The sequence below is a fragment of the Neolamprologus multifasciatus genome, chromosome 22 (assembly GCF_963576455.1).
Source record: "Neolamprologus multifasciatus chromosome 22, fNeoMul1.2, whole genome shotgun sequence".
Taxonomy (NCBI): domain Eukaryota; kingdom Metazoa; phylum Chordata; class Actinopteri; order Cichliformes; family Cichlidae; genus Neolamprologus; species Neolamprologus multifasciatus.
The window spans coordinates 11,570,064-11,588,014 of record NC_140459.1 but is presented as its reverse complement, the minus strand read 5'-3'; the positions used below and the strand labels follow the sequence as shown (position 1 = coordinate 11,588,014).

The window sequence follows — 17,951 nt, the reverse complement described above, 5'->3', positions numbered from 1 at the left end:
AAGATTCCCAGAGGACTGAGAGCAAGATGCTGCAATAGTCTTTAAACATGAGAAAAAACTCTACAAGCCCACCCAGTCACACCCATGCAACAACAGTAAGCCAAACTTTAGTCCACTTTTTTTTTTAGTCCACTTTCCCTACTAAATTACTAAATCAGTCTTTTTCTTTAGGTTGAATACGTCTACATATCTTGATTTGGCACACATTTTTACACCAGATACCCTTTCTGACATAACCCTCTGCATTTATGTCTCCCCCTGGTCTCAAACAAGTGGCTTTTAGATGTTAGCTGAATTTATCAACCACTACACTGCGGAGGTACTACCAAGAAATCAAAATAAGAAAAGGCATTAAGAAAACATACCATATTTTATTAGTTTAATATTAAAGTCATTGCCTTTTTTTCTGTGTTTTTTTAATTGGTCCTTTTACTTGTACAGAACACGTTCTAGTAAAACTGAGATAATATAAACTAGTGCTGCGGAAAAAGAAAGTGTCCAGACCAGACACACTTGGCCTTTCCTTCTCCTGGATTTCTTTCTCTCAAGCTGACAGTCAGAGACAGCAATGCAAGCTGAGCCAGCTAAAGCACTCAGACCAGGGACAGGTCCAATAGAATTGTAATGAATAACCCATTGACATTTGTTAGACAGACTCTTTCAGGTACTTGCCCTTTACATCAATCCATGGAAGTAGTGGAAATCTCTGCAAGTCTGTTAATGAGAAAGTCTCCTTTGTGCACGTTGCTTGAGGGCATGTTTGTGCCTACCAATACTTTAATTTTCTATTTTTAATTTTGCTTATCTCATATGCTAAACTCCAGGCAGCAGCACTTTAGTATGGTACATCAAACATGGCTGTAGGCCTACCTAAAGGAGGACGATTGCACAACACTGCTCTCCCTCGACATTTGCTGCATCTTCTGTCATCTTAATCCTATTCCTGCTGAGTAAGGTTTGAAAGATCCTCGTCCGACGTAGTAGCTCCTTATTAAATTGACTAAGATGTAATCCCATTCCACTGACTCAAATAAACATGTTTATTCTCCTAATTCTATTCCTGAGCTAGATCCGGGGGAAGGATTTGAAATGAGTTTTCTGAATGAGTGCACAGACAGGCAGAGCAGGGCAGGGCAGATCAAGGAGGCTGGATGCATAGAGGCAAATAGAAAGAAGGGAAATGAACAACCTCAGCCACAGGGGTAAACACTACTGCAACTAGACTTGGGGTCCAGCTCTTGCTGCTTTCTATATGTGTGTACGTGCACACGTCCACATAATTCATGGTCCTGACACATGTTAGCCTTTTAGTAGCCTGCCTGGTTAAATTATAATGACGTTAGCACTGGAAAAATGTAGAGCCTCTGTCATGCTGATAATAACAATGAATGCTGGTGGCTGAATGATTAAGACGTTTACTATGTGGTGTTCTCACCCTGATTGTTCTACCGGATTGCTACCAGATATAATCAAATTCTGTAGGAGACACTGCTATGTTGTCCTACAATTATTAAAATCTACCCAAGATTATCTTAAAACTGAGTTATCTTATAAAACAGTTTCAGCATGGGCAAATTGCAAGTGAGGGAATAAAACATCACCTAGCAGGTCTGAAGGGTTAATCAGATACACTGGAAAGTTATCACAGCTACACTGACTCGCTGCTCTGAACAGATGCTTGCAAACAACAGATTTTAAAAAATGCTGTAACATAAATAAAACAAGCTAATCTACTTGAGCTTATTCGATTTAGTTGTGTCAGGGTCTGTGGAAAATGTTAAGCAAGATTTAATTTGCTTAACAACCCTGTTATTGTTTTGGTTTGCAAGAGTCCTCCTGCATTGGCGACCGCCTGTGCCAACACTTTCAGTTTGACACTATTCTATTTTTTGTCCCAACCTTAAGGCACCAATGTCTTCTATCAGAACTGCTGTTCAGAAGTGCTCACACCTTTCTGATGTGGGTGCGTGTGACCATTTCTGTAAAGTTCCCAAACCAACAGTCCAACATTAACACCCACGCATCTAATCCCTCGTGCTTCATACCCAAAGTGAGCCAGCATTTGAACTTCTCTCTCTGTGTCTCTTCTTTCATTTGAAACATAATTTCTGTCACATAAATAAATGAGTCAGACACTAATACACTATTCTATTCATATTTTAACAGTACTGCGTCCCTACCCTCCATACGATGGTTAGCTTCACACTCAGTCATTGTACCAGTACATTTATGATACAACCTTTAGTCAGCAGAACGCTAAAATAAATTTCCCCCATTAAGTCATGACTTTGTTTACATAAGCTGTTATGAAGCAAGGTCACTTGATGTCTCCATCTGTGCTAAGGACCCCAGGGAAAATTATCTTAAGCTACGTCACTAAGGATCCTGTGTCAAGTTTCTGGAGTAACCTCAGTGCCTATCAAATTAACTACGTGTCAGAATAGACATCCCAGAGATGCACTGATCAATCAGCCAGGTACCAGAATCTGACAATTTCCAGCAGTCTTGGCTTTGACCAGTGACCGGTCAGTTAGCCTCATGTATGTCAGATGAGATGGTTGGTTTCATGCAATAGCAAGCAAATAGTCATGCACATACTTACTGCTATGCTATAAGCAGCATGCATGACGGCTGTGGCCAGTACTCAGTCTGAGTGTAGAATACACAAAGTTTGCCAAAGTAAACCAAGGGGGAACCCTAAGTATGAAAATCTTCCTAAAAACAAACCTAAGCTGAACATGTCCAGTTTGAAGAAGCTAACAAAGCCAAAGTGGCTAAAGCTAAAGCTAGTCAGACGCAAAGCTAGCCACAAGCTAGCAGCCTCAATATGAGCGAACAATCAAAGCGAAAAAGAGAAACGGGTCAATGTTTTGTTACCTAGTGAAGTTATACTGCAAAATGGAGTAAGTACCTGTGATTAGTTTTGTTATAGGACTGCTGCATGCGCTTATTTTCTTAAGGTAAAATATATCAGCAGGTAAATTTCATCTTCAGTTAATTACAGTATATGTAGCGCTTTCCAGCAGCACAGCACTTTATATTTAGTTGCTTCACCGAGAGAAGATCCTAAAATTTTGCTAACAACATTTTGCATTGAGGAAATGTTGACTTTTGCTCGCATTCTGTTTTGTCAGTTAAAGGTCTATGAAAGAAAAATATGAATTGTTAATAAGTTAAAACATCATCGGAAGATCACTCAGAAAAAAATGACTGGAAATTGTAATGGGACAAGAAAATTGCAATCAGTACACATGTACATCAATCTCCAAGTTGTTCTGAGCAATCAACACACCCTCACTTACTCAGAATCTAATATGTGTCAAAAAGGGTATCAGAAACATGCCTGTGATGGTCAAATATATGACCATCTTCTTTCTCAGATTTCACTTTTTTCATCTAGACTAGACTTTTTTCTAGAATTTTTTATGCTAACAAAAAAAAAGCAGTGCTTGTACAAGAAAACAGTGGCTCCTAAACAGATCGTTTAAAAGGAGCTATAATCAAATTTCACACCATTTAAAGACCCTAATTAAACCTTCCTCTCGAGTGTAAACTAAACTATTTGCCGGCTTGTCATTAAAGAGCATTGCAAACATTTGTGCTTCCTTTGTTATTTTGTGTAAACTGAATCGGCTAAGCACAGCTAATCAAAAGTGCCTTTCAAAGTAAAGCTCAGTGGGGTCCTGGGGTGGCAGTCTCGAAAGCCCTCATTTCCCAAAGAGCTTTTTTGTCCTCTCATAGCTTATAAATTATTAAATATCTGACCTATATTCTCTGTCTTGGAAGGGTTGGTGGAGAACTTGAACAGAACACAGTGACACAGCAGAGTTGTTGTGATGTTTTTTTGTTTTTTCATCACATCTCAAATTAAAAGTGATGATGCTGCCGCAAGCTTTGTCCCACCCGCGGGGACAGTTTAGCAATAACTGCAGAGAAAACAACGGTTTTAATTAGATCTGATCTAAAAAAAAAAGAAAAAAAAAGAGAGAGGCATTTTTAGCCAACTGTGGCAAATTTAGAAGTAGAGATCAGTGAGCATAAGAAACCAAAACAGGAAGGAGAAATAACAAAAGCAGGACATATAATTTAATATACCTGCACTGTATGCAAACCTTACTTTTATTTTCTGTTTGATCGTTTAATACAGTGGTCTCCAACCCACGGTCCGTAAGTCGTTTGGTACTGGTACTGGTTTTGTTTTGTTGTATTTATCCGCAACACCTTAAAAGCAGGTCCGTGAAAATATTGTCAGACATAACAGACATAAACCGGTCCATGGCCAAAAAAGGTTGGGGACCGCTGGTTTAATATATAAAATGTTCAAATAGAACCCTGACCAATATAACTTTTCTGTTTTAAAAAAAAACAAAAAAAACAAAAAAAAAAAACACAAAAAATCATGGAAAATCTCTTGCATTAAAAAAAAAAAAGACAAATAGTCACTGATTAATTTTGCAACAATAAACTATTTCATTTGACAAGTAATTTGACTATAGAGAGCTTGGACTCAAAAAGGTTTAGTGCCCTTTGCTTAGCAAATATAACACAACAACAAATAAAAATATACTATGTCATAAAAACATCTACAAAGTCTTACTTAATTTAAAGTTTAGAATCACAAGGAGAAAACTGAGCTAAAAGCATCAAAATTAAAACTACTCAACTGCAAAAATGCATCCTTGTGAGTGTTATTAAAAACAGGAAGTGGCACTCGTTTATGTGTCCTTACAGATTAAACATTTAATCGTTAGTTATTATTCATCCCTGGCTCTGTTCCACAGCATGTTTTTTGTCCTGTCTCCCTCCCCCTCACTCCATGGCCACCCCTCTCTGGAAGTTTCTTCCTGTTAAAAGGGAGTTTTTCCTCCCCCCTGTCACCAAAAGCTTGCTCATGTGATTGTTGAGTGTACCTCTCTTAATGTAGAAGCAAGTATTGTTGTGATTTGGTGCGATATAAATGACACTGAACTGAATTCAATTATAACTATAGAGTTAAACTCTGTGCCTCTGTGGTTACTCACATAAATATGTGGGATGATTAATCAGGTAATCTAAGCAAATCTGCAGTCATGTTTTGATGTTGGACTGAATCTTTGCTTTACTGTCAGGTGCTGAACTATTTTACTTCTTTGGGCCTTGAAATAAAATGTGAATTTAATTTTAGGATCATGCAATACTAGATAACTGAAACATTACAAGACACTCTAACCAAACCACGAAGTAGTAGCCCACTCAGGTATCACAAACCCAAAGCCTCCTAAGTTCAATGTAAGATCCTTTTTCTATGTCTTTTATAATGTGAAAAATACAGCTGTCAGATAAAAGTAAACATTTCCCTCTTAAATTTAAGGAAAAAGTGAATCAGTAAGAGAATACCACATTACTTTCTTCTACTCTGAGTCACAGTATTTCTGTAGCATCAGTACATTTTACCTTCAACATAAGGCTCCGCAGGATGTTTCTGACAGGTTTGGAAAAGTTTGTGCGAGCTTGGTTTGTGTGTGCGTGTCATTTTCTTTCAGATTGCGGCTGTTGCAGCTTCAGTGAATAGGGACGTGACTCATAATTCATCTCTGTGAGTGACACATGTAAATGAATAATGTTCGAATGCAAAGAGTTATTCCATAGCTGCATGAACTGCTCAAGCTTTAAGTGGTGACATTTTGTTAGACTATCTCCTATAGAGGTGCCAATCCTGTAAGATTATTTTGGGAGCATTAAATCATTTGATGGGAAAAATGAAGTGATGTCATGACTTTTAGCTGTGGTGTGGCTGAGGACGTGATGCTATTGCTACTTGAAGAAAGGGATGAAACTGGACAACAGACAAACTACGCAGCTTTGGAACAAAGAGTGCATCTGCAGACAACCTTGCTCTTACAGCTTTGAATGATGAATCTCAAGAGGTGCATGAATGAACCTATACAGGGGAATATTCTGGAAGGTTGTATCTAAGATGCTTTGAAACAGATGACGTCTCTATACCTGTTGTTCAGCTATTTGCCCTATTAAGATGCAATATCATCGGAGCAGTAAAGACACAACTTCGTGGCTGCAACATATTTCTCGACTGGGGGCCAAACACCAGCGACAGAGCTTGAGAAGGTTTAAAGCGGCCTTGAACCTTACAATAGGTTTAACCAATGAAGGGGCAAGCACAAATGCTTCACTAAACTCTTAAACAGGACCTTAACATTAGAGAAAATGAAGGGAACAGCAGTCAGACAGCATTTATCTCATCTCGTTGTTTAATCTGTGCTATCAATGCCACTATACATACATCCTGGACAAAAAACAAAAAACAAAAACCGTATCCTCACTAAGATAACTTAAACCAAAGAAAACAGGAGAGACGGGTTCAGGTCAGACAGTACACAGACATGGCTGTGCACACAAACGTCCCACATAAAAAACCTGATCTTGGCTATGCAAGCGCTTCGAAATGTCATACCAAACATACCTGCGTGGGGAAATACACAAACAAAGGACTGGAGAAGCCCTCTCAAGCGAGAGAGCTGGTTGCACTCAATGCGTGGAAAGCATGCCTCTGACATACCTCTCATTGGATTCTGGATCCACAGGATGCCTCCGATAAGGTGAGGAGACTGGCCGAGCATTGTGACTCACTGACTGCCACTTCCCTCACCTCAAACGTCCGGAGCGAGCACCTTAACTGTGTATTGACACTCACGGGGAGAGGCAGGTGACCACCCCTGTCCACATGCCACACCACCTGCTGACAGGCGAGCAGCCTCTAAGAGACTGTTCTTGTGGAACAGGTTGAGCGCTCACACGGCGCGCTGTTGCATCACGAAAAAGACCCGTGAATAAATCCTAGCAGAGATGGGTTTATCTTAATGTTCTCTCATAAAAGTGATTCAGGATCCTCCAGAGAAAATGCCGAGGCGACCGTGTAAAAGGACTTCGGCGATCCTCGGTCGCAGACCTGTTAACCGGGGCTCCAATCGCAGAGCAACGTCGAGGCGCACAGGCAGCCACAATGTAAATACAGAAAGAGGCTGCGCGTTAACACGAGGCTTTATGGTGTGTGATCATGGATCAGCACTCTGAATACCAGCCGTACATTGATTCAATTGTACAGCGTAATAATAGGCTCGGAGAAGATGACCAAAACGGCGCATCTAACGCTGACAGAGCAAAGGCTACAACATCACCCAACCACAGCCTTTCACAGCTGACCTGACCGTGTCTTGGCTGAATCGTGGAAATCCTTTCATATGATAACTATACTATTGTATGCAATATTAGAAAGGACACAAAAAGCCTGACACACCGGTGTGGACAGCGCATTGTGAGGCGCCTTACCTTCCACGGCCATGGTGCTACTCCACAGATTTGGGCATCACTCGCAAAGGGGAGCAGACGAAATGTAAAAGTCAACGCTCGCTCATTGTACCTTGTTTGGTGTGTTATCACCACTTTGCTGCGGGCAAGCCGGAGCGCACAGCTGCTGCCGCGCCTTAAAGGATTCTGGGAAGTGTAGGCTCAGCGCTTACTGGAAGGAAGAGGAAGTTTCCTGGGTTTTGCAGAGAAAGCAGTTTTAGCCGTAGCTGGAAACAGCGAGGCAAATGTCTGTGTACGCAGCACATTTCAACGCAATTAAATCAAAGTCTGCAGGACAGAACACACACACACACGTAAATAAATAAATAAATAAATAGCTTAAATATTATGTGAGAGAAAGCACGCCCACTGGATCTAGATTTTAAGCTTGGTACAATTACACAATGGAAGCCAGGAGCTGACATATAAGATAAATCCTGTTGTCTACGCAGGAGAAATAATTTGCTTCCTCCTTTTAACTAATCAGGTCTTCGGGCAGTAGTTCATGAGCCAAATGTTTGAACACAATCTCACCACTTTGTTACTGTAGCAGCTAGAGAACAATCAAGAGTTAATATCACTGATAATTATATTGTAGCTCTTTGTCTGTCTTACTGGATCCTGATAGAACACTGGAGCTTTCACACACTGGGGCCTGATGACTGGATGTGGCACCTCCTTTGTCACCTTCCAAATCTGTTTCAAGTCCATTGTTACATCAGATGCTTTTGTTGTTGTTGTTGTTGTTATTATAATAGCCTAAGCTCAATCTGTCACTATCCAGATGGTCTGTGCTGTCACCATATCTCTTGAGTGAATAATATATCTATGACAGATTTTAGATTGACATGCTAGACAGTGCTTGACCAACATCATCGAAGCACCAAATTAGAGATCTTAGAAATTAATATAAACCCTACGCTGCCTACAGTGACTACAGTCCAGTGATCACTACAGTCATCACAAAACTAAAGAAAGAGTATAGCATTAAGTCAGTCAAATTTCTGGGATATTGATCTAGTCAGTTAGGTAGCAGAGGGGGTTGTTAATCAGGTTCAGCTACTACTAACAGGTGGATTATTGAGGCAACAATGCAGGCAGAGGCCACCAGACATAGTAGTGGTGGACAAGCAGAGGAAGATGGCCGTAGTGATTGATGTAGCTATACCAAGTGATCACAATATTAAGAAGAAGGAACATAAGAAACTTGAGAAATAACAAGGGTTGAGAAAGGAGCTGGAGAAGATGTGGAGGTGAAGGAAACAGTGGTCCTCATGGTAACTGGAGCCAAGCTCGAAGGATAAAGACAGCCCCGTGAGAGATTGGGGAATTAATATATATGTTACTGTTACTAGTACTAATTACGACAGTAGAAGCATTTTCCAGAGAATTATGTCTTCATTACTTAGGAATGCTGCTCCCCTGTTGAGCTACTTCTTGTAGCGACACAATATTATACGTCTTAAACACAAGATGGCGCCAGAGCCTTTGCAACGTCAGTTTTCATTCAATAAATTCAGGCTTTCATTTAATATAATCTGACTTTCATCAAATATATTCGAGTTTCATTCAGTATATTCAGATTTCTATTTTAACTGAATATTTTGATGTTCGCTTAGTCTTCAGCCAGGCTGTGTCCCATAATGTGTCTCGCGGCTGTACTCTAGTAAAAGTGGAACGTTTTGTTCAAAGAAGATCTATGCATCATTAAGTAGATATTTATTGCTTTCTTATTTAAAGATACAGGAATTCAACTCCATCAAGCCAGCAAATTAAATCGACTAATTTCCAGTTTACATTTAGTTGTATTTTTGTTGGATACAATACCATTCTCGTATCGTGTGGTGGACGGTGAATAATGGCATTAAAAGTACACAGTGAGTAATAGAAAGATGGCAGATTGTCAAAAGAAAACAATTACAGTTATCAAAACCCGTTTTCTCGATCACTGATGTGTGCAATTGGGCAAAAGCAGTAGGTTAACTACTTCATAAGGATAAAAGTAATTATAACTTATTTTCATGTAGATACTTTATCATTTTAGATACTAATGAAAATACCCCTAAAGAATTTTGTGCAAAGTGCAATTCCTGCCTTTAGTTTTTGAAACTAAACTGAACAGATGATGACAATCAACCCCTCTGCTACTGTCCTCAGTGTGCAGTGTTGTTGTAGTTTGGATCAAAAACAGCCATAGCGGAACTGAATGCTGATAAATAAATGAGACACAGACAAAGACAATGTAAGATAATTGCTGGTGGTTAATATGCTGCATTCTCATGACCAATAGATCAATAGACCTATCTCTTTTGTGCTAATTTTGAATGAAAGCAGTGTTAATTCCACAAGATTAGATTTAATTTTATTATTATTTTATTTTTTTATATTCACCCTATGATGTGGCCACTGTAGGTTTCCAAGACCCTTACAGCTGTGATCCTATCTTCTTCAGTGATAGCAAATTAGGTGCCACTTCCTGACCCAAAAGAAGGGGAGAAAGAGTACTGAGGCTGGACTGCAAGGAGGAAAAAACAGACGTCACGAGGCAGCTGAATCTGTTTGACAGCGATGAAGCAGATCATACTTTGTGAACACAGTGCACAGTTTATTATTATTGCTTGTCACTTAATTGTAAATCCCTAAAATGCTTTAAAAACACACAATTGAATGCTGAAATATCAGATACACCTCATAGCCACTTACAGGAAGCTGAAGCAGAAGCCACAAGAAGCGCAACGACAACAACGACAACAACGACAACAACGACAAGCATTCTGTGAACATGAACACAAAGAACTATTTAATTATTTAAGAATTATTTAAAATTGGTGTTGATTGTAATTATAGTAAAAATGGCCTCACTGTCTGCTTGGTTGTTTAGGTCAAAAAGATGAAGACGCGAATACTGCATATATACTACATACTTGCATGCATATAATGTGTTCACATTGAACACCTGCAGACTTCACAGTTGATTTCACTTTTTGACAAAAGTTACCGTAAGTACAGATATATAAGCAGGAAACAGTCTCCCATTATCAAACCATCCCTAGGTGCTGCTCGGCAGTGATATTGCGTGCTACCTTCAAAATTATATGCAGATTTGTCCTAATTAGTTAAATGGACTGATTCTTATATAGCTGCTTGGATTCTACTAGCAAAGTTTGAAACTTTACAAAATCACTCCATGAAATCTGTTAAGAAATCGTCCTTGAAAGCAGTCCTAGAGTGGGATTTAAGTCTGTGAGTTTCAAGAAGGCTGTGTCAGTAGACTATCCAGTTTACAGTAAGAAACTGGCTACCATGTGTACATTTATAGTGCCTCACCTTTGAATTAGGAGAAAAAGTTTTCACTGGTCTGTTGCATAAGTATATGCAGTAGCTGGCATTCAAATATATAAAGTATGTCAGCTAGGCATGTTTCTCATTGTTAGCATGTTAGTAATTGTTGGGTTCAATGAACCAATGAACATGACAGAAAATCCTGCAGAACCAGATTATTAGTTGTTCTTGATTTTACTAACCACCACTTTACTTAACCACCACTTGGCCTTGTTTGGCAGTGATATTGTCTGAAACCTCCAAAACCTTGTGCAGACTTTTCCTATTCACTTGTGGTTCAGCCACTCTGCAATGAACTAATGAATATCTGGTTAAGAACGCTTCCTTGAAAACAGTTACTATTTAGAATTTTAAAGAATATAATTTTAGTTAAAGAGCTTTACATAATGGGAGTTTATGTTATCAGCTCTTACATGGTGTCTCATGGTGATCCTGTGTTCTTGACAGACATGTCAGGGTGTTCATATCAGTTCCAGTCAGAATACAATGTTCTATTTGATAGAAAGGAAAGCCAATCTGCACGAGTTTTTTAAATCATACAAGGAAGAGGAAGACATGGAGCCCGAGCAAGGACTAAAATAAAACCTGAAAGAGGACTATATCACCTTAGCAGCCGTCGATCACTATTGCACATTTTATTTGTTCATTTTTTGTGCTACTTTGTCATCCATCATTGTTTCTTGTGGTTTTTGGTTCATTTACTATTTATGAAGATATTTAAATTCAACTTTTACAACAGAATGGAAAGGTGTAATGGACTTTTTCTGATGAGAGTAGCAAAAGGGCACGTCTGCCTTCTCAAACCTAGATTAGAGAATGTTGACATTAAAAAAATTGTAACTACGGCGTTACAGTCGGAATCAACCATAACACTAATAAGCAACTGTGTAGTAAAAATACTTTGTTTGGACACTTTTGTGATAAAACTGATCGAAAAGATACCTTTGTGATAAGGTATCTACAAAAAATTGGACCTGGCTGATGTTTCAGTTCATCATTTAACCATATGCAGCTTAGCCCATTTCACACTCACCACGATATTAGTCTCGTTTATAGCAGGCAACTAAGAGGTGCAACTACACTAAAAAAAAAATAATTCATTGGATGAACGTAATTTTATCTTGCCACTTATATTCCATCTAAACAAATCATGTTATATTAATCCATCTTGATTGTGTTGTGTCAACACGATATATGTGTGTAGGTTTAACATAAACATAACAAATATCCCTCTTTCTTTCTCCCTTTTCTTTCCCCCAGTCAAGTCTGTCCCGTATTCAGCAAGTGAAAATAAAATAAAGAATAAAAGGTGAATCAAATGGACCATTACGGCAAAGCTGGGATGGTCAATTTGGTAAAGAAAATCCGTTGGGCATCTTTCTTCGCCTTTAGACAATAATTCTGATGGCAAAAGAGCCAAACGGGACAGGCAAAAAAAAAAAAAAAAAAAAAAAAAAAAAAAAAAAAAAAGGTTTAACATAATATTAACATTAACATTCAATTAATTTGATTTTTGTTCAATCAACATGTTTGTACCACGTTAGTCTAATTAAATTTATTTAAATCCATCTTATATTGTTTAAACACTTCAAAAGTCAGTCTTGTTACATGAACTAGTAAAATATTTGTTTGTTACACCAATGATAATCTTGTTGAATGAATGAAATGTAACTTATGTCTGTAGTACATGTTGTATTCATATTAAGCAATGTTCAACAAAAAAAATCCAATGGATTTACAGCAACTTCCAATCCACCCATCTTCTTCTTCTCTGACGTCTAATGTGATCTTGTGAATTTCGTGAGTCGACTCAAAAAAATGAAATAGGGTGGTTGTTGCATGCATAAGATCCAGACTTGTAATTTGAACTAAATAATTCCATGTTTCTATGGTGAACGTAATTAAATCATGTAGCATCCAAATGAAACTCAGCAACTTAATTTGTTCTTGTTGAGATGACATGATACAATCCAGTAAGAGTGGCTGGATCCAGGCAACTAACCACTCTTACTAGATTGTATGATGTCATCTCAACAAGAGATGGTTTACCTGGTAACATTACCTGCCTAAGCGAGAGGGAGGGTGGTGGGGCTTCTTATGTGTGTGTCTTTTGTGTGCATCACCTGTGCGATGGAGGGAGACTGCAAAAGGAAAGTGCACAGTCTGTCTCTGAGAGAGTCGCTTGTAATCCTCAGACCCTGCTCAGTCTGTAAAATGCTTGCTGATGAAGCTGAATGTTCACTGCAGCCCAAAACGACCTTCAGGCAATCAGACAATGTCCAGGTGCTCCCGGAGGCCAGTCCAGCCAAGTGATTAACTGGTAAACATATCCAAGCATTTATTTTTTATCATTTCTTTTTTATTTTTAATCCCATGACAAAAAGCATCACAAAACACAGAATACAGCAAGTCATCATAGGCTACTGTATGATTAGGAATCCAGCTTATAACTATAATTTCGTTCATTTCAGCACTTTAATTTTGACTTATTCACACTTTACTGCTGTGCACTCCTGTAAAGCCACTGACAGTTGAAGCGATTAACACTGATTATCCTGTTCTAATGTGATCTTGTACCAGCACATCCTCTAATAGCAAGCAAAAGCACCTCGAGCAACACACTAAAAGAGGACAAAGTGCTCACCAGGTCTCAGAACTCCTCAGATTGTAGAATGATCCCAAGCAACAGCCTGATCAAAGTAGACCCTTTGCTGCAACCCACAGGAGGTTTTCTGCCATGTCTTAGTGCAAAAAAACCCCACAAGGCAGCCACAGCTGTCTTGTGGAAATGACTTAAAGACTATTAGCTGTCACTGAGGACCTACACAGTATTTCTCCAATTTAATGAGTTTTCCCATTTTCCCTTGCAGTCTTGGTCAACCTTCGATACCATTTCAAAGAGCTGTGGTCTAAAAGGCCACGGTGTTTTAAAGTACCGTGGCGTTCCACTGCATTGTGTCTGGTGTAGTGCAATGAAAGCTGAGCTGCATGTATTCAGGCAGCGAAACCCAACCCATGTTTGAATTAGTGTACAGAATACTGCAAAGCTGCTGATTATTTGGTATGTTAACACATGCTCAAGTATCTCATTAACATAAACCATGAAGTGAAAAAGAGACACTTGTGATAATCTGCAAGCTACTCTGAATGGATTTTAAGGAACCAAAACCCCAACACTTTATCTCTTCAGCGCTTGTGATTTAAAGCTTTTAAGTCTCTGCAGATTTCTCAAAACACTGAGCAAGACAGCTACAGCTCAAACACTGACAGAAAGAGTCGTCAAGTATCTACCGAAATAGCAGCAAAAGTATTCTTTGGATAATCCGTAGAGACACATCCGCCGAGCTCAGCTTGTATCCTTTTGATATTGTTCTGCGAGTGTCCACCGAGTAGTCCTGGGTCAAGCTGCATTTTAAATCCTCCTCTTAGCGCCGTCTGACAATGACGGGGGTTATTTCAGGTTGAAATTCCAGTGTGCAAGCAAAGAAGCTGTAAGAGGATTTCAAGAACAACTTTGACCCAGGTGTTAATATCACACCAGAAGAGTAATAATAACTCCATCATCCTGGCCTTGCCACAGCATCTCGCCCTCAAACTCCACTTTCCCATGTTTCCTGGCTCTCATCAGAATCCCCACCACCTTGTCAGAGATCCGAACGTATCTGTCAAACAGTTCTCCAAATGTGACCCGGGTCTTTCCATCTGGGTCCGGATCGGCCATAGTCCTGATCACATAGCACATGTCGTCTATTTCATGGTGGATATGTTTCTCCGCACGTTTGGCCCTTTCTGCCGTCTTACTACCCTCCTTTGGACGTCCGTAACCCTCCTGACCTTTCTGGAGGCGGAGGGACATGGAATAGTCATAATCAAAGTATTCACTGAAGGGGTTGAGTTTCTGATTAACTGTGTGCTCAGAGGCCCAATTCTGCCAGCGGCTCTTGAGATTTCCCACGGTGCTGTATTTCTTGGACAATGTGTTGATCTTGTTGGCATCCTCAGCTTCTTTTTTGTAGCTGTGAAGCATGTCAAGTGACATAACAAGTCAATACAAAATGAACAAGACACTCGGTACTGGTTTTTATTGTTATATTGGTTATCATTCCTGCTTCTCTCTTGGCCAGATCTGACCTGAAAAAGAAAGGTGTAATCTTAATGAGAATGTTACCTGTATAACTAAACAGTGTTTCAGTAACCAACAGAAAGAACTTGTGGTTTTACTTGCTTTTAAATGTAATTGTTGGAGACAAAAATGATAAATGTGTGCAAGTTTTTGTGTGGTGTAATGAAAACATCCAGTCTGTCAGCTCAATTCTCTATTTCTTAAATATTGAAAAGAAGTAAAGAGCTTTTGAGTTTTTGAAATTTGTTGGATGGAAGTTGGTTTGGTGAACATTTTATACTCCCTCTTAACATTTTCTTTTTGAAAACTTAACTCTGAATGCAAAATGAAGCCCAGTGACACTACTTACATTGGAACTGAGGATCTTTTTATTCCCACTGCTGTCTCAGAGTCTTCTTCACAGTTGTTTTCCTCTGCTTCTTCTGAAAAGCTTGTTCTGCGTGTTTTATCTACTTCCAGTCCCTCTACATCTGCCTCGAGGGGCCCACTGTCCTCTTTACGCCCACAGGTGAATCCCTCTCTTGGATCTCCTCCTTCTTTAACAAGCTTCTGCTCATTCTCCACCTGCTTCCAGCTTTTGGTCAGCGATGACACCATATTGGAGCACTTCCTCCGACGGGTGGGCGAGCTTTTCTTCTTTAGCAGTCTGTCAATCTCCTCATCTGATGGGAGATGCTCCCTCTTGATTTTTTCTGTCAGGATCCCAATACCTGCACTCTTCTCCTGAGCGCTGCTGGTCACTGTCTTCACCACTTGCTTTGTCTTGATAAAAGACGCCGCTGGTGGCTCATCCGATGTCTTAACCTCACCAGTCTTTGAGGTTGTTGTTGTTTGTGGAGCTGCAAGACCTTTAGAAGCTTCTGTTTGCTGTGTTCGAACGGGTTGAGGCTTCTTTGAAACCCACTTCTTTTCGAGTTCCTCTGGTCCACCCAGTGAAGACGGAGCCCAGCCGCTTGGCTCGCTGGCCTGCTTGTTCTCATTCTCTGTCACCCATTGCTGCCAGCTGCTTGCCAGGTTGCACACCATGCTAATAGTGCGGAGCTTCTTGATGTTCTTGTTGCTGAATGGTTTCCTTTGGGAAGCTTGACCATTGTGTTTGTCTGACATAATTGTCTCTGTTAGTCTGTAAATACAGGCACAATTAATCCTCACAAGTAAGCTGTAAGATTTGCTAAAATGAACTCATATCCTCTGCCTGACTCGCTTTGTTGCCTCTGTTTCCCTGCTCCCACACACAGCTCCAAACTGGGGAGCGTAAACCCTAATGGTGGAAAGTATTCGAGTCATCCCAGGCTACCAACGTGATCGTCTTTCTCTGACACTGGTCACCCCCATGCACTCATGTTTCATCACAGATTAAGGCGCTTGTAACTAGAGGTGAACAGGGCAGTAGACCAGAAGTTTCTAAATTAAAACAAGTGCTGTTAAACAGAATGACAAAAAACTTACTATTTTATATGCATTCAACATGTTCAGCTTCATAGATATTAATGATGATGATGTATACTAGGAGATATCTGCAACCATTACACAATATTCTACTTCGCTTTGCTAGCTTTCGCTAACCTTTTGGTTAAAGTACTTGTGAGTACTTTAACTTTAAGGTTTAAAGTATAAACCTGTTTTACAAAGTCTTACAAAGAATACATTGAACTCATAAGCAGTTAAACCCACTTTTAATGGTGTCATCTTTACTGCCACAAGCTGACATTTTTGATGTCAACACAAGATTATGGTGGCTAATGTTAGCCAGTGTTATAAAACTTTACTATAAAGCTTTCCGTTTTACCCTTTAACTGTCTGAATATATTTTGTGGTCAAGGGGCTGCAGTATTCACTGCATATAGTGGGGCTTTAAGGGAGCGTTTCAGATTAACCCTCTGAAGAAGAAAAGAAATGCAACAGTACATTAGCATAATGACTGAAACTAGCACCGCTGAAGGAACAATGGCCTGGGAGGTCAGTTCCTTCATCATAATTCTGCAAATTCTCATGACCATGAAAACAGAAATATTCAATTTAAAGTATAAAATACAGCACCTTAATTGTGTACTCGACTAGCTTTTAACTGTAGCTAGTTAAGAAACTGGTTATAAAGAAAAACAAAAGGAAACTCTGGGGAGTTTCAACCAGGAAAGAATATGATACCTGCAGAAGACTGGGATGTCTTGCTTACGCATGCAGTGGTTTAGTCTTCCAATGCAGAGGTAAGGAAATCTCATCTCACTCAGTGGAGAGCGGCATGTATTCTGACGTTAGCAATATCATCAAAACATACTGCAAGCCTCAAGGGGTGTTTAGTCCTGTTTTAAGAGCTGCATTTTATTTGAAGATGGTTTTATGTGTGTTGATTTTACACATGCATGTCTGATGAGGAAGGGGCCTGTTTATAAATAGGACTTGGAACACACACACGCAGACAGGCATTAAGTTGCATCTGTTGGCAGTCTGTCATGGAGGGTGGAAGTGACTCAGAGAGCATCAGCAGAGGACATGTTCTCAAACCAACTCAGCGTGTTAATATATACAGTTTCAAACTGTGCAGAGAGGAAGGCTAGTGCTCCTCCACAAGGACAAACGGGTTCACTATGCTTTCAAGTCTGGGGTTAAAATAAAATCTGTACTTACAAATGCTTTGAAAATCCAAACAAAATATTAATTTAATCCAAAATAACAAAAAAAAATGCATTATTTTTAATGCTTTTAATGAACAGACTGTATTTCATTGACAAAACATGCAGCACTTCCTTATCTAGAAACTGCCAAAGAGTTTGTTTTCAAATAATACGTGTTATTTTTAGGTACAAAAAATCACCCTGAGACAATTTACCTCACAGGGCTTCTTTGTTTTTATATGACACACAGTCACAACTCGAGATTTAAAAAAGAACTGACCTCAGATAAAAGCTATGAATGTCTGGCTGAAACTAAATTTGGGTTTAAATTTAGGAGAAATATGAGGCGAAAATAAGAAACAGGGCACTTCTGCCCAGTAAAGAATGTGATACTTGCACAAGATGAGAATGCCCTGCTTACTCAGTAAGTGGTTTGGTCTTGCAGGCAGACAGGAAATTCAAGCTGTCCATGCCAGCACGCATCAGCTGATGTCTGCATGTTCTGTACCCTGCATTGTGTCAGCACT

General features: G+C 39.5%; 2 protein-coding genes across 4 annotated transcripts in view; both read right to left on the bottom strand.

Annotated features, from left to right (window-relative positions):
* Nucleotides 1-7,491, bottom strand: part of samd12 (sterile alpha motif domain containing 12) — a 136,926-nt gene extending 129,435 nt beyond the window's left edge. The window contains exon 1 of one of the 3 annotated variants that reach the window (XR_014871833.1): nt 6,557-7,311. Coding sequence is in view for 2 of the 3 variants with exons in the window: in XM_085147855.1 (XP_085003981.1) it covers nt 6,557-6,617 (61 nt within the window). In the remaining variant the exon portion in view is untranslated. The other 2 variants (XM_085147856.1, XM_085147855.1) reach the window with 2 other exon arrangements.
* Nucleotides 7,492-13,028: 5,537 nt separating this feature from the next.
* Nucleotides 13,029-17,356, bottom strand: abrab (actin binding Rho activating protein b). Its single transcript, XM_085148493.1, has 2 exons — nt 15,159-17,356; nt 13,029-14,702 (listed from the first exon to the last, which is right to left on the bottom strand). Exons 1-2 carry the CDS (start codon nt 15,914-15,916, stop codon nt 14,219-14,221), a joined length of 1,242 nt encoding a protein of 413 aa, XP_085004619.1. The 5' UTR covers nt 15,917-17,356; the 3' UTR covers nt 13,029-14,218.
* Nucleotides 17,357-17,951: the final 595 nt, after the last annotated feature.